A 26,902-nucleotide genomic window follows, 5' to 3' on the forward strand; every position below is an offset into this window, starting at 1 on the left:
CCATCTATAGGTCTGCCCAAGTACAAAATGAAGTTCTTAGATGTTACTGCCCACTGTGATACAGTAGCTAACCAAATGTACTAGCCTAGAAGAAAGTTCCAGAATAACCCTGTTCATTCTTAAATCTCTCCAAAGCATTTTACTCTATCTCTACAACCATTCTCCAAAATAATGATTGTAATAAGAACAACAACAGCCACAGGAACAAGAACTAAAACCAAAGTTTCACATAATTGCATTATTCTGATTTGGGTAGACTTGATGATTCATAAATATAGGTCACTTTTCAAGAAATATTAGAACATTGGCATGTCTTCTCTCTCTCTCACATACACACACAATGTAAAACTTTTTGGTCACAATTCTATTTTAGGTGTCATTCAATCCTATTGAAACATATATTTAATTATTCTTTCTCCAAAGTTATATCTTCTCCCTACAATAGTCCATTCTAGTTTTTACAGACATTCAACTCAATTCACCCTTGCATCTAACCTAAAGCTACCAGACTCATACAAATTAAAAGGCTCAAGACAAATCAATTTTTTATGCAACTTAAATGTCCTCCTTTGTCACAGATTAGCTTGTCCAGTCGGCTCAGTGAGTCATTCCAGTGCCTTACCTAATTGTATAAGGGTTCGATGAACAATCACCTGAGGACTGAGGCTCAGCTTGTTCATAATCAATTGCCTGTAGGGGCTGGCAGAAAAGATGTAGCCCTGTAGATGCTGACAGAGCCCCCTGCTGGGTAATATGGAGAATTTCATACCAGTGCTGCGGCTGGCACTTAAAGATCTGGCAAAAACAAGAAATGGCCAGTTGCACCAAGGGTAGACCCTGTTTGTTCATCAGTACTCAAGTTTCCAGAGCAGCTACAATATTTAACCCAACCAGAAAAAAAAAGAGGTCTTACAAGGGCGGTATTCTGTATGGGGGCTGCTAACCTGATACATCATTCTGCATACTATTATACAAGGCAAGGTGGGATAGTGGGTAAGAGTAAAGCTTTGAAAGCAAAGAGAACAGAGTTTGAGCCCAGGCTCTGTCACTGACCTCGAGCAAGTTACTTAATTTCTCTAAGCTTCACTTTCCTCATCCTCAAGAAATTACAAATTAATATTGATGATATAAGCAAAGTAAGGTGCTTTACACATAGTAGTCATTCAATAAGTGTTAGCACTTTAGATTTATCTTATCATTTCCTGTTGTCTTATTGTAATTATTGACTAAATAATTAGGTAGGATCCACCCAACCCAAACAAACACCCAGAGAAGTTCATTTGCAACTTCTTAAGATAACAAAAAGAATGAATGAGAAAAACTGAACTCAAAATAAGGATGAGCACAGCTATGTAACAAAGAGAAACTGGTATCTGAGGATCTAACATCAGTTTCAAAATTTACCTCCGAAATATTTTTTTAAATCATTAGAATCCACATGACTCTTGATTTCCACATAATTTTTACTGTATAATTTAGAAATTCAGTCTTCGGGGCACAGAAGAGTTGGAAATATAGATCAGGGAGTTACCTGCACGTGGATAATACTGAAGCCAGAGAGCACAGAGACAGCAGAGTGGGGATGGGTAGAGAACTTGGAACCCTGCAGAACATCAATTTTTAAGGGAAGGGAAAGAAGAAGAACCAGCAAAGAAGACAGTAAAAGAGTGATCATACATGGAGAAGGGGGTGAAAATCAACAGCAGAGACAACTTTAAAGAGAAAAATTGGTTACAGATGTGAAATTTCACCAAGATTAGGTAAAATTAGGAATGAAAACCAGTAGTTAACAGTTTCAGCAAAAAGGTAAAGGCAGATATGCCAATTAGAGTAGGTTGAAAACTGAGTGAGGAACTTTTCACAAAGGTTGACAATGAAAGGAAGAGAAACACAGGACCATAGCTTGAGATACGGACTGTGAATTTGAGAAACACAATATGAAGAGAAAAATAAAATGAAGTGCCTGTTGTGGGTTGAATTGTATCCCCCACAAAATATATGTACAAGTCCTAACCCCTGGTACCTGAGAATGTGACCTTATTTGGAAATAGGGTCTTTGCAAACATAATCAAGTTAAGATGAGGTCATACCAGACTGGAGTGGGCCCTAATCCAATGAGCAGTGTTCTTATAAGAAGAGGGAAATTTGGATACAGACACAGAGGCAAATAGGGAGAGAAAGCCATGTGATAACAGCCAAAGAACACAAGGATTGTGGGCAACTGCCAGAAGCTAGGTGAGAAGCATACAACAGATTTGGAAGGAACCAGCCCTGCCCACACTTTGATTTCATACTTCTAACCTCCAGAACTGTGAGACAATGAATTCCTGTTGTTTTATGCCACCCAGTTTGTGGTACATTGTTCAGACAGCCCTAACAAACTAATATACAGGGACTGTCAATAACATTCAAAAGATACAGACCTACTAGAATATCTACAAGGTGACAGAACTACCATATGACCCAGAAATCCCACTCCTGGGCATATACCCAGAGAAAGCCATCATTCAAAAAGACACACGCACCGCAATGTTCATTGTAGCACTATTTATAACAGCCAGGACATGGAAGCAATCTAAATGTCCATCAACAGAGGAATGGATAAAGCAGATGTGATACATATATACAATGGAATATTACTCAGCCATAAAAAGGAACAAAAGTGGGTCATTTGTAGAGACATGGATGGACCTAGAGACTGTAATACAGAGTGAAGTAAGTCAGAAAGAGAAAAACAAATTATCGTATATTAATGCATATATGTGGAATCTAGAAAAATAGTATAAATGATCTTATAGGCAAAGCAGAAATAGAGACACAGACGTAGAGAACAAACATATGGAAACCAAGGGGGAAAGGTGGGGGTGGGATGAATTGGGAGACTAGGATTGATATATATACACTATTGATACTATGTATAAAATAGATCACTAATGAGAACTTACTGTATAGCACAGGGAACTCTACTCAATGCTCTGTGGTGACTAAATGGGAAGGAAATCCAAAAAAGAGGGGATATATGTATACGTATAGCTGATTCACTTTGCTGTACAGTAGAAATTAACACAACATTGTAAAGGAACTATACTCCAATAAATTTTTTTTTAAAAATAATATTTACAAGGTGTATAAACCATGATCACATCAAAGTATGGAAATAATTGACAAACATAATAATTTAAAAGCAAAAGGAAAAGAAAATTGGTAAGAAAAATGAGTTAAAGTCTGGAACAATTATAAAGAATCCTGTAGAAGTCCCTTAACCTGGTTTCATTCATTGTCATTTTAAGATACCACATACGTAAATCATAAAGATGTTTGAAAATGATTGGTGCATCTCTTTTCAGTTTGGGGTCCTGGAACGAAAGATGATACATAAATTTTAAAAGTGATCATGGGCCTCTCACTCAGAAGGTGGCAGAGATTACAGACTTGAATGTTTTCACGTCATTTCTTAAATGATTACAATAAAATAAAACATTGTTGAAGGAAAATATTGTTGCAAGTATCAGTTGTCTGATGACTAGAACCCCAGAGTACTTTTCTTTCTTCAGAGTAGGACCCTAAGAATAATATTCTGTGGGTTGGGCTTCTGAGATTTATTCATTAGTACAGTCAACAAACATTTCTGAGCACCTATTGTGCTATACCTAAAACACCAGATTCTCAATGGTCTGAGATGTTGTAGTCAAGACAGTGGTGGGGCACAGGGCCAGAGAGTAGGGAAGTGAGGAAGGGCTGGTTGAACAAGGTGTTCCTAAAATGTGTAAAAGTTGTTTTATGTTATTATATCAGTTGAATCATGTGCCCACATACTATATTTACACTTCTAAAACATGTTTCAGTGAAGGACAGTAAAATAAATCCTTTGACATGTCCTTATTTAATTCATATTTTATTTGTTCTTAAATTCATATTTTTGAGAACTAGATTTTCTTTGAGAGAAACAAGACTATATTTCAATTAAAACACATCCTTTAAAGGTATTTCATAATTAATTTGATCAGTAGAGTTGCTTCCTCCTATGGGGTTGAAATAAAGGGAATTTTTCCTCCCTAATTACCCAGATGATGGGTTCCAGCCTCCCTTTGATGTGTCATAAAGGCTCACCTGTTTCACTACAACCTGCTATTTATTATCAAACAAATGCAGTTTGCCAAATCCTGAATTTCCAAAGATGCCATTTATCCAAATCACGTGCGTGTCCCCTTTGCACGCATTCTGAAAAAGAATTTTCCTTGATCAAAATTTTAACCTTGATTACCCTCCAGTGCATCAGCCTTTTATTACCAAGTCCAAATTAAAATCCAGAGAACTACTGGCATACATTCTGCCTATTAATGCATTTCTTTTCATTGTACTTTAACTATTTTGGGTTAGAGTAAGAAAAGGTAGAAATCTTGTGAAAATAAAGTGACATAAGATATATAAGATAAGGAGTTTAGAAAATAAGATTTAAAATTATCCTATACCTTTTTAGTGACCTTTTTAGGCTGAAAGCCTTGGATTCTCTCCCATCAATATAATGTACATTTTACATGTACTCTCAATAGTTAATCTCCCAGCAGCCTATCCATTAATCCCAAGTTTTCCTCCTCCAGAAAGTCTTTCATTTCACTTTCTCATTTGATCCCTTGAAGATGATTAATGAGATAAACTATACAAAGTAATTGAACTGCGTTTAGTGCAAAACTGGAAAACTTTTCAGAATACTTTGACTAAACAATTTGACTAAGACATCTCCAGCCAGATGGACAAAATAAAAACAGTGATTGCAGATGTGGCAGGGTGTTTGCCTACAAGATACGGGGGATTAGGATGGGGCTGGAGAGGAAGAAACAACGGCCTGGAAATTTTGGGAAATAAATCAGTGTCCTGCCAGCATGGTGATCATGTATAAGACAGATGGAGAAGAAATGCCCTAAGAAGAATTCTGAGTGGGACTTGCAGACATCAAGGAATATGAGTGCAAGATTTTGGGAGGCAGGAGGGGGAGGGTCCTAGCGATGCCACTGTGGAGAAAATTCCACGTGGACAGGGCCTAGGTGTGCCCTTGGGAGGGAGCCTGACAGGACTGGGCAAAAGCAGCGTCTCTCAGGGGGTCAAGGGGACTTCGTCAGAGACCCAGGGAGATTTCTGAAGTTGAGTGCCAGAGCCCTATGAGAACTTGGGGAGAATACCCATTTGCGCGGGCCTAAGAGGCTCCTACATGACATGGGAAATAAGAACCCCGTGAGCTTTGGAAACACATGGAAGAGCCCAAATTGGTCATTAGGGAGAATGGGAGGGTCTGAGGTGGAGCCATGCTCCTGGCTAAAGGAAGAGATGTGCATAAAAGGGAAACCTCTGGGAGCCAGAGCCAGAGCCCCACTGAGAGCAGACAACAAAATGATGTGGGACCTGGAGGATGCTGAGGCCCAGGGATCTTGGGAGCTCTAGCAAGCTTGGGGGAATTCTGTCAGTGTTGCTGTCAGGTTTGCTGCCAATCCATTTAGTGTCTTTTCAAGAAGTAGAAAAAGGTTTCCCTTCTCCCCAAGGTGGACTCATCTCTGCTCTAGGATACATAGATTATGAATCAGTGCATGGACTAGATTTCAGCTCCCACTTGCTCAAGTGGCCAGAGCCCTTTTTCAGTTCACAATCTGCCCAACTGTACATAGAGGCGCTAAATGGATTGAGAATTTCCTTTTCACTAAATGCAAATATTGTGCCCACACATGGAATTATCTGGAGAGAGCAAGATAGTATTATGCAAAAAGACCGTAAGGATTGTATTTGTAGATAAAAGTTGTTTTAAGGGATGTAAACTAATAAAAGATAGAGAGATGGTAAAGGATAGTAGAGTTGATCTCTCCAACTTCTAAAAATATCTGCCAATGGGAATAATATTTTCCTAGTCCCTCTTGTAGCCTGTTCCTATATAAATGATTGCATGCTTGTGCAACCACAGGCAAGTTCATTAGGCCCTCTGGGTATCAGTTTCTTCATCCTGGAGGTGTGGTGAGGATTTAAAATGTTGATACATGTAAAGCTTAGAACTGGGTATGGTACTTAGTATTTACTCCATAAATGTCAGTTATTTTTATTACTTGTATCATTCAGTGTTAATGAGAATGTTAAAGCTGGTGTGTCTGTAGAGGCGATCTGGGAGCATTTATGCAGAAAATGGTTTTCAAGTCAGGCCTTGAAAATGGGCATGGTTTCAAAAGGTAGAGAAAATTAGGGGAAGACAGTCTAGGCATTGGGAATAAAGGTGGAAAGGCACAGGCAACATTCCAGTATAGTGAGCATATCTATTGAGCAGAAACTGAATGGAATGTATGGCAGAGGACAGGAAAATAAGTCTGAAAGCTAAATTGAGGGCATGCAATTAAGGAGTACAGAATTCATTCTTCTCTCTCTGGTCAGCAATGAAAGCCAAGAAAGATTTAACTTGCAACCTTCTGCAATCTGGCTCCCACTCTATGGAATCTCTTTTCTCAAAGGTCTTCTAATTCAGTGCTTCTAAAACTTGAAAGTACAAACCAGTGACTTGGGGACCTTCCTAAAATGCAGGTTCTGATATGGTAGGTCTAGAGTAAACTTAGCCTGAGATCCTATATTCTTAACAAGCTTCCAGGAGCTACCATGCCCCTCCCTGCTGCTCATCCATGGACCAACTTTGAGTACTACTCCAATGGCCTCTTCTCCATCTCATCCTAACCGCCTCTGCAGTATTAGGCCTTGTTGATCTTCCTGATGCTCTCATCATTGGCTTCTACTCACTCACCTGAATTTTATGCTATTACTTGAAGCTAAGAATGCAGACTAGGAGCCTGCTCTATAAAACTCCAGTACATATTGTCTTCTCTTGAGCACAGCTTTCATCATATAAAGCAAAGTTGCCATTGATAACAATATCTATATATAATAGTTATAGCTACAAACTTAAGGTTAGTCTTTAGATGTGTATTGCCCAAGCAACTATCAGTGCATCATTTGGTCTCTTAAATGCAAATATTACAAACCATCTTTTAACAAAAGACACATATATATCGTTATAAAAGACACCAACTGCCCATCTCATGAAGTGTTTAAGCTTCTTTGGAAAATAATCTCCCCTGAGATCCTCACCCCTCCCTGTGGGCACTGGCTACAACTGATTGGTGCAGAGGTGGGCCCCTGACCAATACTGTGTTATTTTGAGTCCTTCCCCAGCATTTTACACCGGGACTGAAAAAAAAGCAAGTTAGTCTCTTGTTTATTTTACAGAAGTCAAGAGCATGTAAGCTCAGAAGCTATTAGGGACAACATTCTGACACATGAACTGAAGAGCAGAAAACAGCAGTCATCTGTGAGAAAGAAAACTGATGAAGATACCAGGAAGGAACAGGGAAGTATCTCCAAAGCTTGGCACCCTGACATCCTTGCTCATCTCCACGTAGACCATGTAGGCAAGGCTTGACCACAGTCTGACCTGAGTCTTAGCAGAATGCCCTGTGATTTCTTCTAACATAAGGGAAGATAAACAGCCTGGTGAGGAGCTGTTGGGAGGCTGTTTCTCCCGTTATCCTGTGGAAGACTGACACAAGGCCATTTCTCATCCATCTCCCTAGTTTCAGTTCAGCACAAGACTTTCCACCTCATTCCCACTTAGGGTAAAGCTGCAGACTTCAGCGTAAGTCTATAAAACTGCTTGGCTGCGGTTCTGACGTGGCTCCTCAACAACAGAGTGACCCATCATTCTTACCATCTGTTATCTGGCTTCTTCAGTTCAGTGTTGTCTACAGAACAAGGGGCACAGGGAACTGATACCACAATGACTTGCTTTTGCTGTCTGTGTAAGTAATTAACTGTCTGAATCCATTTGGTCATGTTTATTCCTCACTGGGCAAATCTATGGAAGTATGACAAGCCATTCTAATGGCTACAGAAGTATTACTTGGGACCCAGTTATTAGCCACCACCTTGCTGCCTTGGAAATGCTTAACCATTTGGCCAAGGGAAGAAGTAAGAAAGGCAAGAGTTCACTTCCTGAGATCTCCTCAGTGCTCCGGCTCCTGATTATACTCAGTTCTCAGGAATGCATTTCAGACTTTGAATTCCAGGAGATACTCTAGTATTTCTCCAGTAAACCTCTCCAGCTTCTTTTTTTTTTTACACTTAAGAAAGCTAGAATGTATTTTTTATTACTTTTTATTGGAGTATAGTTGCTTTACAATGTTGTGTTAGCTTCTGCTGTACAGTCATAGACCTTTACCATCGAAAGGTCATATAATACATACACACACTGGTGTTGCATTTGATGACATTTATCAGTTCTGATGACAATATCAGTAATCAGAACTTCAGTGTTAGCAATTCAAATGTATTTTCTGTTTTTATTAAAATTCTGCCTCTCATATATTAATTTATTTTTGGCCCTTGACGTAGTATATGTAACGTGATTAGCCTGCCTTATAAAAGTCCAATAAATATAAAGTTTTATGAAAATGTTATTGGCCAAGTGGGGAAAAAATGACTCTTTTTCACTATGATGAAAGTACAAATTACTCTCATCATTTATTAATTGTAACTTCATAGTACTAAATATGTAAGTCAACTATGCTATGTTTAATTTATCTTATAAATGTACTGATTTTCATTCATATTAGTTACAATTGTAAGAACATGATGGAAAAACACATTATATTTATGCCAAATATGTATCATCCAACAAAACAGTGTAAGTAGGATTAGAGTTTGATCTACTTTTAATATCCCTTGAGTTTAGCTGTGTCTAATACCCAGAAAAATCATCCAAGCCAATATACAGATACTTATGAATCACTAGTCATTGGTTAGGATGTTCACCAATTAGCTTCATTTCCCTACTGGGCCAGCTGAGTTTTATTTGATCAGGGTCATGGACTCTGAATCAAGCCAAATCAGGGACAGCTGGCAGAGTCTTGGACATTGTGGAAATTTGACCAAAATGGTGTATAAATTGGTGCAAATTCATCATCACTACTGGGAAACAGCTAAAAAAGTAGAAAGTGGGGTCACTGACATCATAACAACAAATAGACATAGCACAATTACATATAAGAAATGAATGCCTTGATTGCCATATTAATGAGACGTCATCTTTAGGAAAGTGTAGAGATTGTTAAGTGATATATCTGGCTGCTTGTGGTACTCCTAGATGCAAGGAGTTTGTGACATGATGATAACTAGTCATAATTTTTCCAAATTTGTTTGAAAATAAAATTTACTAGTCAAAGTTAAACATTAGACATCTAGTCATCTTAATATGATTTACTAGTGTTACCATAATAATTTATTAAGAGAATAGTTACATTTATAAAAATGTTTTATGGTGATGAGTGAATTATAGTAATTATTTTATATATTCATAATAAAAAATGCATCACAGTATGTAAGATTAAATTTTCAATCAACTCATAATTTATATTTTAAAATATCTTTAAAATACGTTCACATAACATAATCCTGTGGGTAACTTTCTCTAGCCACTTAGTCATTATTTCCATGATTAGTTATAACAGATTTCTTCCTAAAGGTTTTTTCCCCCACAGCATAACTCTCCATAAATTAATGTGAACCTATCATATCAAAGGTGTTTACATGTGTTAATATATTCATTTAATTTTAATATGCTTACTAAGGCACGAATAGCTGCAAGCAAGCTAGCATAGCATGCAATAAGAAAACCTGTGGAGTCCTGAGGTAACATACTTTAACGAGGGAGGTAGGAATTACATAATATCTGAGTTAGCCGGGAAAAAAAGAGGCTACAACTGATAGCACAACTAAGTCTGACGCCAACTGGATCATTTCAAATAAAACAGCCAGCCAGGCAAAAAGGCCTCCTCCAAGTCGCAGGCCTTGGGGCTGCCTGCCTTGCTTTACAGGCTAGGAACACAGAAGGCGGGGAACCCGAGAGCGGCCAGCGCGGGCGCTGCGGCGACTTGACCTGGGACACCCGCCGCCCGCCGCCCGCTCCCGGCCTCCTTTGCTCGCGCGCTCCGCGGGCTCGGGCTCGGCAGACTCTGCCCCAGGAGCGCGGAAGGCAGAGGAAAAAGGCAAAACTTCGGTGGGGAGACTTGTCTGAGAAACGTTTTCGGAACACGCGAAGAGAAAAACGACTAGCCCCCGGCGGGGCGGACTTACCAGCGGAACCACCGGCCAGGATCTGCCGAGAAGCCTCGTTCACGAAGCCGACAGCGGGCTTGGCCGACATCTTCGCAAGCCAGACGACCACTGCTTGGGCTGAGATGCGTGGGCGAGCTCGCCAGCCTGAATGCCGGCCTGCAGAGCCTCTCCTGAGCGAGAGTGCCGGGGCTGGGTTAGTCCTTGGGCCGAGTGGCTCCCTGTGGGGCGGCAATCCGGCGACTGCTTGGAGGCGGCGGGCGGTTTGGGCCACAGACTCGCGCGTGATCTCCGGCGGGTCGGGACCTGCCTGTTGCGCTGCTTCAGGTGCTCCCTCTCGACCCCGCTTTGCTCCCTGGGCTCCTGAAGGAGAAAAGACCCGCAGATGGGATTGGGTTGGTCGACCGCCGCAGGTCGGTTTGGTCTCCTAGATTGGCGCCCACGGGTTTCCCTATCAGGAGCCTTCTTCAGAGTTTGTCCAGCTGGCCGCTCTGCCTCTGATAACGCAAGTAAAAAAGTGATCCTGGCCTAGAACTCCAGCGGCAGGGCCCAGGCGACCCTTGCCCTCTGGAAACCCAGAACACAATGCATTTCTAAAGAAGAGACAGGTGAATAAATTCCTTGGAGTTAGCTGTCCTGAAATTGTGGGCTATAGCAACTAAGTCAAAATAAATCCAATTTACAGGTATCTTACAATTGAGCTACTGTATATAGTACTTCTCTAAGAAATGGTTTTGGCTTAAGGGAATATATCTCATACCTCATCAACTTGAGTTTTATTTACTGAAAGACCAAAAAAAGAAGGCCTTATTACAAATAAGTCTCTTCTATCTATACCCCACGTCTGTGGGCATCAGCGTAATGTGTGCGTTTGTAAGAAAAGTAAATTCATGTTCCAGCCCTGACCTACTGAATCTGAATCTCTGGATATAGGGCTCAGAAACCTGTGTTTTAATAAGTTCTCCAGTGATTGTTATGAATGTTAAAGTTTGCGAACCACTGACCCAAATAATCAAGGAACATTAAGTAACTACCAATATATTCTTCTCTGTAAAACGTTTAGTTATTCATACTAGCCCTTTAGGATAGTTAGCAAAACAAAAATACTAGTTTATACTATTTTTAAACCACAAGTTGCAAAAACTCTGTAGGAGGGACACAAGATTCTCAAATTTTAGAAAAATACCTTCCACACCCCTAACAGGCAGGAAATGATAGGAGTAAAAGGGAGAATGAGATGCTTTGGAACCCTTATTATCATATTATTTCTTAAACACGGTATTTAATACTAAACATATTCAGTTTGAACCATATAAAATTGCCATTTTTGAAGGCCATTGAATATCAGCGATATGTAATAAGGTTCAACTTAATATATATGATTTCCAATTAATGTACTAAATACAATAATTGGTTTTATACTTTGTTTTAATTTCTTAGGCTGAGCTATTAAAAGCTGGCAATGATAATCTGACTGGAAAAATTATTTAAAGTGAGGAATTGAAGAGACTTGCTACTTATGTGATCAGATACGCAAAAACAAATTTTCTCATATTTGATTAAAATTACTAAGTTTGAAATGTTTACCAAGAAATAGTTTCAAGAAATTTTTGCTATTTAGATATAGTAAAAGCTTTTGAGCTATGTTTCAGTCTTTTACTAATTAAATATGAGGTCTTGAGTACAATATAAAATCACTTATTCATTCAAAAACTACTAGAACCTATTATATACTAAGCACTAAAATCAGAATTTCAGAGCTCATAGAAAATGTTTCCCTAATTTTCCACTGAAGAAACTAAGTTTCCCAAGATCACACCATAAGTTAATGGTATAGCCAGGATTCCCTCTTCTAATAGCCATGGGATTATAGATTTAAATATTAACTACAGGCCAAATTACATTCGGTCACACTGAAACCTAAAATAATTAAATGCTACCAAAATTAATTTCATTTACTCATATGTAAGTAGAGAATTCTTTAAAGTTAAAGAAATTTGTTGGATTATTAAATACTATTAAACCCCAATGCACACACTGAACCAAATTCTACATTCATTCATTGAGAGTTTACTGACTGTCAGCATTATGAGCTGGCAATGTAACAGTTAAAATCCCCCTTTGGAGCATATAATCTAATGGAAGAGATCATACCATGTTGCAATGTAAGTAAATTTTTGCCTCCCTAGATTATTTCAGGAAATACCATAATACTCCCAGGTCAAGATTTAAAGACAGCCTTTTGACATCATTTATTATTTCCACGGATATCTTTTTTTTTTCATAAATATCTTAATCTCTGAATATTTTAACCTGAGGAGGTGGGTGCAAGTTTGTGGTCTCACTAAGACCTCAATCTCTCAGGATCCCTACAGATTCAGTCAGAAGTCTCTCCCAGACATTTTTCCAAATAGCCTGTTGGAAAATTGCTACCTCTTTTTTTTTTTTTGCGGTACACGGGCTTCTCACTGTTGTGGCCTCCCCCATTGCGGAGCACAGGCTCCAGACGTGCAGGCTCAGCAGCCATGGCTCACGGGCCCAGCCGCTCCGCGGTATGTGGGATCTTCCCGGACCGGGGCACGAACTCACGTCCCCTGCATCGGCAGGCGGACTCTGCTACCTCTTTTTAACCTCTCTGCACTAGAACAGATTTCTTTGAGTAAAAAAAGCAAGGCCTGATATTACAGGCAGTCTAGTCCTACATCTCCAGATTAGCTGAGGAGATAGGGCCTAAGTATAAGAACATTCTGGAGCTTGGGAGTCTGGAGTCAACAAGTACACACTGTGCTAAGAGCTCTGATTATGGGGCATAGCTCTCATCTGCAGCCAAATTTGCCCATGGCCAGTATTGGAATGCTGGGAGGTTTAGCACTAGGAAAAGTAAAATTTACTTGACCTACTAGTTCAGATTCCTTAGACACAATCCATCACATTACTCTTTCTATTATTATTTTACGTAATGCTGTGATGTCCTGATATTAGAGCATAACTGCTCTAGTATCAAGCTTATATTTTTTAATCATTGATTTACTGTATTTAGTTGATCTTGGTTGAGAACTACATAATTAAATTATTGATTTATCAGTTTGCAAAGTGACTAGAAACTAAACCTTTGGGAACCTTAAAATACTTACTGAACTTAAGTATCTGACCATTTCTTTAATGTCTTTTTGGAATAAAGTTTTTGTATTGGGCCATTGGATCAGCTGCTGTTCAAGACCAAAATAATAGTGACTTAAACAAGATTGAACTTTATTTCCCCCTCGTGTAATGACACAATTGTAAGCCACAAATAAAGCTCGGGCCAGCAGAGAGGAAGGAAGGTAAGAAGGGTAAAGAAAGCCCTGGAAATTACATAAATCTCATTAGTTAGAAAGGTAGTATTTTGCCGGGTGACAATGTGTCCATAAAAAATATATATACCATTATGGAAAAAGGGAAAAACATATTGGGAAACAGCTAGTAGTGTCAACCATGGTTTGGGAAAAGGTTTAGGAACAAAAAGCTATACTTTAAAATTATAGTATTTGCTCATTTTGAAAGATTTTGTTTTCCTCAAGTCTAAAGTTTATCTTCATCAGTTTCTAACTGGAAAATGCTATATAATCCCACGGTACTCAATGTACTATAATTGGGAGTCACATTTAAAAATACCATTCCCTGAAAGATACATAGCCATTGTAGGCTACAGACTCTCTTCTTTAGATGTCAAAACACACTCTCTAGGGCTTTCCTCATGGCGCAGTGGTTAAGAATCTGCCTGCCAATGCAGGGGACGTGGGTTTGAGCCCTGGTCCAGGAAGATTCCACATGCCACAGAGCAACTAATCCCATGCGCCACAACTACTAAGCCTGTGCTCTAGAGCCTGTGAGCCACAACTACGGGAGCCTGCGTGCCTAGAGCCCATGCTTCGCAACAAGAGAAGCCACCACAATGAGAAGCCCATGCACCGCATCGAAGAGGGGCCCCCACTCGCCGCAACTAGAGAAAGCCCGCATGCAGCAAAGAAGACCCAACACAGCCAAAAATAAATAAATAATTTTAAAAAAAGATTATTCACTAAAACATTAAAAAAAAAAAAAACACTATCTGTATACACCCAGACACACAAATGCAGAATTTAGCATACATGGAGCCCATCCATGGAATACGGTGGGAAGTTGGGAAGAGTGGCCTGTGGACACCAGATTAAGAAATCTTGACCAATAGAAGAGATTATAACTCTTGAACTATTCAAAAGACCTATTATTCTAGAATATTATGCAGAAGTATTAGAAGTATTAAAGAAATGCTGTTTGCAAATGAAAGACTCTTATGTGCTTTAAAATCTGCAGGTCTGAGTATCACTGCTCTAAGCTCTCAGTGATTTATAACTTACAGATACCAAGGCATCATATCATTTAGGACAGATCTGATGCATTAGATTATCCTATCACCTAACAGAGCACTTCTAAGTTCCAAGGGACTTTAACTGGGCAGTATGGACAAAATAATTACTTGGGAAGCTTTTTTCAATATATTATTGTGATATAAGAACAACACTTAGAGGCCATTTATATTACAGAGTTCTGTTATTTGAGATGTAACTGTGAATCTAGGAGTTAAGGCCTCTGAGCTGTCAACATGCAGAAATCCATGCACTTCCCTCCTAGGAGCTTCCCAGGTTCACTTAGAACTAATTTTAGACCCAATTCTAAAAAGGTTGATAGGGTGGATATCTAATATCTTGGTTCACAGCAGATTAGAAAAACCAAACTAAGAGAATAGGGCAGGGATCTTCCTGGCAGCAAAGTGCTTAAGATTCTGCGCTCCCAATGCAGGGGGCCCAGGTTCGATCCCCCGTCAGGGAGTTAGATCCCACATGCCACAACTAAGGAGCCAGTGAGCCGCCACTAAGAAGCCCATCTGCCGCAACTAAGGAGCACACCTGCCACAACTAAGAAGCATGCCTGCCACAACCAAGACCCGATACGACCAAATAAATAAAATAAATAAATATTTAAAAAAGAGAATAGGGCAGAGGGAAATCAGAGAGATTATAGAAAAGTGAAGAGCAATCTGCAACCTTCAGGCCATATTCAGCCTGTCTTGCAAATTGTAATAACTACAATATTCATGTAATGCTTACTTATGCAAGGCACTGGACTAAGAATTTCGTTACCCGTTATCTCATTCATAGTATCATAGAGATATTCTTATTCTCATCTTACAAATGAGGAAATTCTGGCACAGAGGTTAAGTAACTTTTGCCTGAAGTCACACTGAATATTTGAGATATTATTTGAACCTAAGTATATATAATTTAGGAGGACTATTTCTGAATCACTAGCTATATTGTTTTTATGGTCTAATTTTTATTTCAGCTTTTCTACCCATACAGAAAAGATGTACAATTATTCAGAGTAAATAGCTTGTGGTAAAGTCAAAGGACTTTCATAAACAATGACTTGATAATATGTACCAGGAACTCTATATGCCTGAAGTTAGAAAAATACTAACTTCAGTGCCATAAATTTTATTATGTGTAAATAGTGTGAATTTTCTATTTATCAAGTCAGGGTTTCTTGACAACAGCACCATTGACATTGTGGGCCAGATAATTCTTTGTTATAGGAGGGTGTCCTGTGCAATGCAGGATATTTAGCAGCATCCCTAGTTTCTACCCACTAGCTGCCAGTAGCAACTCCTTCCCCATTTGTGACAACCAAAAATGTCTCCAGACATAGCCAGATGTCGCCTGCAGGGCAAAAATGCCCTTAGCTGAGAATCACTGGTTTAAGTAAAAGAACTAATATAATAGTGAAGCCTATTTTAAATTTCGACAATCATGGAATGACAGATCTGGAAGAGACTTTAATCGATTTCTTATTTGACAGTTCAGGAGATTGAGATGTGAAGAGACTGAGGGCCTTGGCTAAATTACCAAACTATTTAGGGGAAGAGTTGGGTGGGAAAGCCTGACATTTCCTGACTTCAGAACTGATAATCTAGGCATTGATGTCTGGGATATTCCCCATAAATTGAATTGAATATTGTGGTTACAGTAGCCAGAGTGATCCTTTTAAAGCATATTTCAGATATTACCTGTTCTAAGCCATCCAGTGGTTTCCTGTCATCCTTAGAATAGAATCCAATGTCTTAGCCATAGCCCAAAAGATCCTATGTAATTTGGCTTAGGGCTACCTCCTCAGACTCTTTTCCTAATCCTTTTCTCTTTCACCCTGCTCTTGTCACACTGATTTTGGGGGGCCTTCCTTTGAACATTCCCAAGCATGCTCCCCCTCTTTGCATTTTGCTTTTCCTTATGCCAGGAAGGTTCTTTTCCTAGACATTCCCATGACTTGCTTCTTCACTTCTTTCAGGCCATCAACACAAATATTACTTTGACAGGCAGGCTTTACCTGTGTAAAATTGTACTTCTTAATCTTTTCACACTTTACCTAGCCTATTTTTCTTCATTACAATTTTCAACACCTAGATATATTCTGAATTTTGGGTTTATTCTTAGTCTTTTCCTCCTTCTGAACGTAAAGTCCATGAAAAAGTGACTGTAATACTACCTGGCACATAGTAGGCATGTAATAAATATTAATTCAGTATATGAATCATAGTCATGCCAGAAGAACACCTCATACCCTTTAAGTAATCACTCCTCATTTACCCCTTTCCCAGCTTCTGGCAACCACTGATATACTTTCTGTCTCTATGGATTGGCCTATTCTGAATGTTTCATATAAAAGGAATCATACAATATGTAAACATTCATGTCTGACTTCTTTCACTTAGCACCATATTTTAGAAATGCATCCAAGTTGTAGGATGTATCAGTACTCCATTCCTTTTTATGACTGAATAATATTCCATTGTATGTTGCATATTTTGTTTATCCATTCATTTGTTGATAGACATTTGGATTGTTTCCACCTTTAGGCTATTATGAATAATGCTGCTATAAACATTTGTGTACAAGTCTCATTTCTCTTAGGTATATACATAGGAGTGGAATTACTGGAACTACCAACTGTTTTCCACAGTGGCTTTACCATTTTACACTTCCACAGCAATTTACAAAGCTTCCTGTGCCTCTGCATTCCCCCTCAAACTTGTTATTTTCCATTTAAAAAAATTATAGCCATCATTGTTGGTTTGAGGATGTGAAGTGGTATCACATTGTGGCTTTGATTTGCATTTCCTCAATGACCAATGAAGTTAGCCATCTTTTTCATGTGCTTTTTGGCCATTTGTATATCTTCTTTGGAAAAATGTCTATTAAAGCCCATTCATTGCTCATTTTTTAATTGGGTTGTTTGTCTTTTTGCTATTGAGCTGTAAGAGTTCTTTGTACATTCTGGATATTGAACTCTATCAGATATATGATTTGCAAATGTTTCTTCCATTCTTTATTTTCTTGATAATGTCCTTTGATGCACAAGTTTTTAATTTTCATGAACTCCAAAAGCTGAATAGTCTATTCTTTTCCCACTGAATGGCCCTGGGGCCCTTGTCAAAAACCAATTGGCCATAGATACTTGGGTTTCTTTCTGGGCTCTCTATTCTTTCCGTTGGTCAATATGTCTAGCCTTATGCCTGTACCTCACTATTTTGATTAATATAGCTTTGAAAACTTTGAAATCAGAACATGTAAGTTTTCCAGCTTTTTCTTTTTCAATATTGTCTTGACTATTTGGGGGCCCTTGCAATTCCATATGAACTTGAGGATCACCTTGTTGATTTATGCAAGAAAGGCCCCTGGAATTTTGATAGGGATTGGACTGAAGCTGCAGGTCACTTTGCACAGTAGTACCATCTTAACAATATTAACAATATTAAGTCTTCTAATCTATGAATATGGACTGCCTTTCCATTTAATTATCTTTAATTTCTTTCAACTTGCTTTGTAGTTTTTAGTATACAAACCTTTCACTTCCTTGGTTAAATTTATTACTAGGTATTTTATTATTTTGGGTGCTGTAGTAAGTGAATTTTTAAAAATTTCTTTTTGGATAATTCATTGCTGGTATATGGAAACACAACTGATTTTTGTGTATTGATCTTGTAACCTGTAACTCTGCTGAATTCATGTATTAATTTTTTTGTGGATTCTTTGTGATTTTTTTCTACATAGAATCATTCCCTTTGCAAATAGGAATAGTTTTACTTCTCTTCCAGTTTGGAGAGAATAACTGAATAATTGCTTGAATAATTGCTCTCTCTAGGACTTCCAGTACAATGCTGAATAGCAGTGATGAAATTAGGTGTTCTTGTCTTGTTCCTGACATTAAATATGATGTTACCTGTGGATTTTTCATAAATGCTTTTTATCATGTTAAGGAGGTTTCCTTCTATTCCTATTTTGCTGAGTGTTTTAACATGAAAGGAGGTTGAATTTTGTCAAATGCTTTTTCTACATCTATTGAGATAATCATGTAGGTATTTTTCCTTTGTTACATTAATATGATGCACTACATGGATTGATTCTATTATGTCAAAACACCTTTTTATTCCTCAAAAGTGGGATAAATCTCACTTGTTCGTGGAGTGTAATCCTTTTAATGTGCTTTTGAATTTGGTTTGCTAGTATATTTGCATTGTAAGGGATATTGGTCTGTAGTTTTCTTGTGATATCTTTTTCTAGCTTTGGTAGCAGGGAAATGCTGGTCTCATAGAATGTATTAGGAAGTATTTCCTCCTATTTTTTGAAAAAGTTTGAGGAGAATCAGTGTTAATTCTTTAAATGTTTGGTAGAATTCATCTGTGAAGCCATCTGGTCTTGAACTTGTTTTTATTGGAATGGTTTTAATTACTGATTCAATCTCTATACTTGTAGGTCTGTTGAGATTTTCTATTCTAGAGTAAGTTTGGGTAGTGTGTATTTTGAGGAATGTGTCCATTTCATCTAAATTATTTAATTTGTTGGCATACAACTGTACATAATATTCTCTTATAATTCTTTCAACTTCTGTAAGGCCAGTAGTAATGTCCCCACTTTCAGTTCTCATTTTATTAACATCTTCTCTCTTTTTCTTAGTCAATATAGCTAAAGTTTTGAAAAATTTAAAACATTTTTGAAGAACCAACTTTTGGTTTAGCTAATTTTATTTTTTCCCCTATTCTCTATTTCATTCATCTCAGCTGTAATCTTATTTCTTTCCTTCTGCTGGTTGTTTTCTCCATTTTGTAATTCCTTAAAGTGTAAAGTTAAGCTATTGATTTGAGATGTCTTCTTTCTTAATATAGTCATCTACAGCTATGAATTTCCCTCTGAGCACTGCTTTGTTGCATCCCATAACCTTGGTATGTTGTGTTTTCATTTTCATGTTTCTCAAGTTATGGATATGGGTTGAATTGTGTCCTCTAAAAAAGATTAGTTGAAGTCCTAATCCCCAGTACCTCAGAATATGACCTATTTGGAAATAGGGTATTTACAGAGTAATCAAATTAAAATGAGGTCATTAGGGTGACCCTAGTCCAATATGATGTATCCTTATAAAAAGGGGAAATTTAGACACAGGCAGACACGCACAGAGGGAAGACTATGTGAAGAGACATGGAAAATGCCACTTAATTACAGCTGTCTGTAGTATGTTTTGAATTCAGGAAGTGTGAGGCCTCCACTTTGTTCTTCTTCCTCAAGACTGCTTCAGCTATTCAGAGGGTTTTGTGGCTCCATATGAATTTTAGGATTTTTTTCTATTTCTGTACAAAATGTCATTGGGATTTTGATAGGGATTGCACTGAATCTGTAGATCACTTTGGGTAGTATGGACATTTTAAAAATATTGTCTTCCAATTTACAAGCATGAATGTCTTTCCATTTATCTGTACCTTCTTTGATTTCTTTTAAAAATGTTTTATAGTTTTCAGTGTACAAGTCTTTCACTTCCTTAGCTAAGTTTATTGCTAATTATTTTATCCTTTTTCATGCTATAGTAAGTGCAATCATTTTCTTAATTTCCTTTTCAGGTTGGTCATTGTTAGTGTATAGAAACATAACTGATTTCTGTGCATTGATTTTTATATCCTAAAACCTTGCTGAAATTGTTTATTAGTTGTAGTAGCTTCATTGTGGAACCTTTAGGATTTTCAAAGTATAAAATAATATCATCTGCAAAGAGAGCTAATTTTACTTTTTTATTTCCAATTTGGATGTCTTTTATTAGTTTTTCTTGCTTGATTGATCTGACTAGGAATCCCTGTTTTATGTTGAATAGTAATGGTGAGAGTGGGCATCCTTGCCTTGTTCCTGATCTTAGGGGAAAAGGTTTCAGACTTTCACCACTGAGCATGATGTTTGCTATAGGCTTTTTATTATGTTGAGGTAGTTTCCTTCTATTCTTAGTTTTGTTGAGTCTTTTTTTTTAATTTTTAAAAAATACTAATTAATTAATTAATTAATTTTGGCTGCGCTGGGTCTTAGTTGTGGCATGCGGGATCTTCATTACAGCATGTGAGATCTTTAGTTGCGGTATGCAGACTTCTTAGTGGCAGCATGCGGGCTTCTTTGTTGGGGCATGTGGGCTTCTTAGTTGCAGCATGCAGAATTCTTAGTTGTGGCATGCGGACTCTTAGTTGTGGCATGCATGTGGGATCTAGTTCCCTGACCAGGGATCAAACCTGGGCCCCCTGCATTGGGAGCGTGGAGTCTTACCCTCTGGAACACGAGGAAAGTCCCTGTTTCATGTAATCATTAAAGAGTGTTGAGTTTTGTCAAATTCTTTCTGTTTCAATTGAGATGGTTATGTGGTTTTTGTCCTTTGTTTTGTTAATGTAGTATATATTATATTGATTGATTTCTGTATGTTGAAAAATCCTTGCAGTCCAGGTAAAAATCCCACTTGGTGATGGTAGATAATCATTTTAATGTGCTGTTGGATTCAATAAGGGAGTATTCTGTTGAGATTTTATCATCATTGTTCATCAGAGATGTTGGTCTGTAGTTTTCTCTTTTTGTGTCTTTGTCTGGTTTTGGTATCAAAGTATGCTGGCCTCATAGGATGAGTTTGAAAGTGTGCTTTCCTCTCCAATTCTTTGGAAGTCTGAGGAGGACTGGTGTTAATTCTTAAATGTTTAGTAGAATTCTCCAGTGAAGCCATCTGGTCCAGAACTTTTCTTTGTTGGGAGGTTTTTGATTACTGCTTCAATCTTCTTACTAGTTATAGGTCTGTTCAGATTTTATATTTCTCCATAATTCAATCTGGGTAGGTTGTGTGTTTCTAGGAATTTATCAACTTCTTCTAGGTTATATATTTTGTTGGCATATAATCATTTATAGTTGTCTCTTGTGGTCCTTTTTAATTCTGTGACATCAATGATAATATCTCCTATTTCATTTCTAATTTAATTATGAGTCTTATTTTTTCTTAGTCTACATAATGGCTTATCAATTTTGTTGATCTTTAAAAAAATCAACTTTGGGCTTCCCTGGTGGTGCAGTGGTTGTGAATCCGCCTGCCAATGAAGGGGACACGGGTTTGAACCCTGGTCTGGGAAGATCCCACATGCCGCAGAGCAACTAGGCCCGTGAGCCACAACTACTGAGCCTGCACATCTGGAGCCTGTGCTCCACAACAAGAGAGGCCGTGACAGTGAGAGGCCCGTGCACCCCCATGAAGAGTGGCCCCTGCTCACCGCAACTAGAGAAAGCCCTTGCACAGAAACGAAGACCCAACACAGCCAAAAAATAAAAATAAATTTAAAAAAATAAAAATTAAAAAAAATCAACTTTGGCTTCGTTGATTTTTTAAATTGTTTTTCTATTCTATTTCATTTATCTCTGCTCTAATCTTTATTATTTCTGCCTTTCTTTTAATTTTGGGTTTCCTTTGGTCTCCTTTTCCTAGTTCCTTGAGGTCTAAAGTTAGGTTGTTGACTTGAGATCTTTTTTTTTAATGTAAGCATTTACTACTATAAACTTCCCAATTAGTATTCCTTTTGCTTCATCCCCTAGTTTTGGTATGTTGTAGTTTTATTTTGATCTGTCTCCAGATAGTTGCTAAATTCTTTTGTGATTTCTTCTTTGACCTATTGGTTATTTAATAGTGAGTTATTTAATTTCCATATATTTGTAGATTTTTCCATTTTCCTTGTTGTTGATTTCTAGTTTCATTTCACTGTGATTGGAGAAGGTACTTTACATTATTTCAAACTTCTTAAATGTGTTAAGACTTGTTTTCTGGCCTAACATATGTTGGAAATGTTCCATGTGTGCTCAAGAATGTGTATTCTGCTATTGTTGGGTGTAGTGCTGTTTATATGTCTGTTAGGTTGAACTGGTCTATAGTGTTGTTCAAGTTTTCTGTTTCCTTATTTGACCTTCTGTTTTGCTATTCTACCTCTAATTGAAAGTTGGGTATTAAAGTCTCCTATTATTATATTGTAATCTATTTCTCCCTTCAGTTCTGTCAATGTTTGCTTCATATATTTAGGAGTTCTAATGTTAGGTGCATGTATATTTATAAATTGTGACATCTTGCTGGTGAATTGACACTTTTATCATTATACAATATCCATCTTTGTCTCCTGTGACAGTTTCTATCTTAAAGTCTATTTTATCTGGGACTTCCCTGGTGGCACAGTGGTTAAGAATCTGCCTGCCAATGCAGGGGACATGGGTTCGAGTCCTGGTCCCGGAAGGTCCCACATGCCATGGAGCAACTAAGCCCATGTGCAACAACTACTGAGCCTGCGCTCTGGAGCCTGCAAGCCACAACTACTGAAGCCCGTGTGCCTAGAGCCCGTGCTCCACAACAAGAGAAGCCACTGCAATGAGAAGCTAGCACACCGCAATGAAGAGTAGCCCCCGCTTGCTGCAACTAGAGAAAGCCCACGTGCAGCACAAAGACCCAACACAGCCAAAAATTTTAAAAATAAAAATAAATAAAAAGTCTATTTTATCTGATTCAAGCATGGCCATTCCTGCTCTTTGCAAGTTCTGATTGTATGGAATATCTTTTTTCTTCCTTTCACTTTTAACCTGTGTTTCCTTAGATCTAAAGGGAGTCTCTTGTAGGCAACACATAGTTGATCTTGTTTCCTCATCCATTTAGCCAATGTACATATTTGAATTGGGGTTTTAATACATTTACATTTAAAGTAATTACTAATAGGGAAGGACTTCCTATTGTCATTTCCTTTTTTTTTTAAAGATTTAATTTAATTTTTATTTTTTTGGCTGCGTTGGGTCTTTGTTGCTTCATGCGGGCTTTCTGTAGTTGTGGTGAGTGGGGGTTACTCTTCCTTGTGGTGCGCGGGGCTCTCATTGCAGTGGCTTCTCTTGTTGCGGAGCATGGGCTCTAGGCACGTGGGCTTCAGTAGTTGCAGCACACGGGCTCAGTAGTTGTGGCTCGTGGGCTCTAGAGAGCAGGCTCCATAGTTGTGATGCATGGGCTTAGTTGCTCCACAGCATGGGGGATCTTCCTGGATCCATGTCCCCTGCATTGGCAGGTGGATTCTTATCCACTGGGCCACCAGGGAAGTCCCACCATTTTCTTAATTGCTTTTTGTATGTCTTGTAGTTTTTTTCCTATCCCTTCATTTATTCTTGTCATTTTAAAAATGTCTCATTGATTTTTTTTATAGTGACATGTTTTGATTCCCTTCTCCTTCCCCATTATGCATATTCTATGTATTTTCCTTGTGGTTACCATTGCAATTACCTATAACATCTTAAAGTTGTAACAATCTACTTTAACCTGATAAAAAATTAATTTCAATTGCATATAAAAACTCTATTCGTTTACATCTCTGTCCCACCCTTTATGTTGACACACACAAAAGATGACTTCTTTTTATGTTGCATATCCATTAACACAGATCTGTAATTACTTCTCATGCTTCCATGTTTTAAATTCTATACCACATTTAAAAGTGATTGATGCATCTACATTACAATACTATAGGATTCTATATTTATCTATAAATTTACCTTTACCAGGGAGTTTTATATTTTCATACGGTTTGGTGTTGCTGTTTATCATTCTTTCACTTCAACTTGAATGGTTTCCTTCAGCATTTCTTGTAGGGCAGGACTAGTGGTGATGAACTTCAGATTTTATTTATCTGGGAAAGTCTTTTTCTCCTCTGTTATTCAAAGACATTTTTGCAGAATATAGTATTCTTGATTGGCAGGTTTTTTTTTTTCCTTCAGCACTTTGAATGCATCATTCCACTCCTTTCTAGCCTGAAAAGTTTCAGCTTAGAAATCTGCTTATAATCTAATAGAAGCTCCTTTGTACAGGACAAGTTGTTTTTCTCTTGCCATTGTCAAGATTCACTCTTTGTCTCTGATTTTTGATAGTTTGATTATAATGTATCTCAGTGCATGTCTTTACATTTATCTAGTTGGGAGTTTTTGAGCCTCCTGAATTTGTATGTCCATTTCTCTCAGATTTGGTGAGTCTGCAGTCATTATTTCTTCAAATAGGCTCTCTGTCCTCTCTTTTTCTTCTCCTTCTGGGACTCTCATTATGCTTATGTTATTCTACATGATGGTGCCCCACAAGTCCCTTAGCCTCTCTTCATTTCTCTTCATTCTTTTTTCTTCTTGTTCCCCTAAGTGATTTTGAAAGTCCTGTATTCGATTTCACTGATTCTTTCTCTCTCTGGTGAAGAATTCAGTTTCAGAATTTGTTTGTGTCTTCTCCATAGTTTCTACCTCTTTGTTAATGTTCTCATTTGTTAATGTATTGTTTTCCTGACTTCATCAATTATTGATCTGTGCTCTCTTTTAATTCACTGAGCATCCATATGATGGTTATTCTGAATTCTTTGGTAACTCATATATCTCCATTTCTTTAGGGTAGGTATCAAATTTAATTTGTTTTTCAATGGGACATGTTTCCCTGTTTCTTTGTATGGCTTGTCATCCTCTGTTGGGACTTTAGCATTTGAAAAATCAGCCACCTCTCCTGTTTTTGTGGTCTGGTTTCATACAGGGAGGACTTTCTACAATCAATCCAGCTAGAGATCCTGGAGACCTCTTAAAGCCTTATCTGGAGATGTGACCACTGTGGGCTTGTGCATGTAATCTAATAATTGAAGAGGTTTGCCAGTTTCTACTCAGGATCTCCCTCTGGCATCTGTCTGCAACACTGTGGCCTCTGTGGTGCAGTAGTAAGCTGTAGTACTGGACTTCCACCTAGCTTCTGTCTGTAGTATGGTGGACTCTGGGGCACATTGATTGCTTTTGTTCTCAGCAGTCCCGAACTGGCCACCCATTCCTGTCAATACTTAGATTCAGGCAAGACAGAAACCAGTCACTCAGGCACTTTCTAGAAAATTCAGATCACTGGACATGTGTTCTACTCCTTTCTCTCCTCAGTGAGAAGATGGGAGTTGAGGGTTTCCTCCCAATCATGTTATATTGGGGGTGGATCACTTGCAAGTGAGTGCCAGAAGATTTCCCACTAAGCATTGATGCAGTTAGTTTCACACTAACCTTGGGTGCAGGACCCACTTTACTGGTTTCTGGATTTCTCACAAAGACAACTGGCCCATGTATTATTGTTAAGTTTGTGTTTCCATGGGAGAAGGAGGGTATGGAGTTGCATATTCTGCCATCCTCTAATGTCACTCCTGATTTGAATCCCTTTAAATGAATTTGTATTTATGATATAGATTATGGTCTGTCTTGGAATATTTTATGCAGACCTGAAAAGAAAGTGTATCCTGCTGTTAATAGGTGTTCTATAAACATCAATTAGGTAAGTTGGTTAATAGAGTTGTGGTTGATAGTGTTGTTCAAGTCTTATATACACTTACTGATTTTCTGTCTGCTTGTTCTATCAATTTTTGAGAGATGAATGTGAAATCTCTGACTATAATTTTATATTAATTGTGAATTTCTCTCTGCGGTGCTAGCACATTTAGCTTTATGTTTTTTGTTTTTTGTTTTTTTTTTCAGTACGTGGGTCTCTCACTGCTGTGGCCCCTCCTGCTGCGGAGCACAGGCTCCGGACGCGCAGGCTCAGCAGCCATGGCTCACGGGCCCAGCTGCTCCGCGGCATGTGGGATCCTCCCGGATCGGGGCATGAACCCGCGTCCCCTGCATAGGCAGGAAGACTCCCAACCACTGCACCACCAGGGAAGCCCTGCTTTATGTATTTTGAAGTTCTGTTATTAGGTACATAAGAATGGGAATGGTGGAAGATAAATAGATACTGAGATCAGGAGAGGATTAAGCTCGGAATTGCAAATTAAAACAAGATACCCTTTACAATAAAAATCTATCTATCAATCTATCTAACTAATCTTATAATTTGTTTCTCTAGAGAACCCTGACTAATACACACGACATTCTCAGCTACTTGTGTGCATAGTTTTTATTCATTATTTCACTTCCACAACTGATTGGTGTGGCTGGCACATTGTGGGAGGCTGATGACATTTGTAAACTTGACGGTATTCATGATCTGACATTCTTTTGCTCTCTGTAATGCAAAAGAGGTTCATTTTCTTTACCCTCTCATACTTATCCAACTTATAGGAGGGATAAGGACATAGACAACATCTTTGATAATTAACTTGAGAAGAAAAGAAAAGCTCTAAGTGGTGCCTTTCATTCCCTATAGACTGGCAACTGTTAACAGGATAGAGAATGAAAAATGTACATGTGAGTGGTGGTGGTGGTGGAAGGCGGTTGAGAAAAAATGAGCTCTTGTGGTATGAAAAGTTCAGGAAAAGAACATTAAGGAGTAACCTCAGGTAAGTTGGAGGAAGGACTAAGGAGAAAATGCATAATGTTTGAACTCACTGAATAAAAACAACAGAAGG

General features: G+C 38.2%; 1 protein-coding gene across 5 annotated transcripts in view; it reads right to left on the bottom strand.

The window, feature by feature from the left end:
- SLC25A21 (solute carrier family 25 member 21) overlaps positions 1-26,902 on the bottom strand; it is a 528,472-nt gene that overhangs the window by 500,181 nt on the left and 1,389 nt on the right. For 4 of the 5 annotated variants that reach the window (XM_081227234.1, XM_081227231.1, XM_081227233.1 and 1 more), the window contains exon 1: positions 10,153-10,233. The exons of the other annotated variant lie outside the window; for it this stretch is intronic. In XM_081227234.1, the coding sequence (XP_081083360.1) occupies positions 10,153-10,222 (70 nt within the window). In that variant the 5' untranslated portion in view covers positions 10,223-10,233. Of the gene's footprint in view, positions 1-10,152; positions 10,234-26,902 lie in introns of those variants that run through there. 5 annotated transcript variants of the gene reach the window in all.

The sequence above is a fragment of the Mesoplodon bidens genome (assembly GCF_964165515.1).
Source record: "Mesoplodon bidens genome assembly, chromosome: 3".
NCBI classification, from domain to species: Eukaryota; Metazoa; Chordata; class Mammalia; order Artiodactyla; family Ziphiidae; genus Mesoplodon; species Mesoplodon bidens.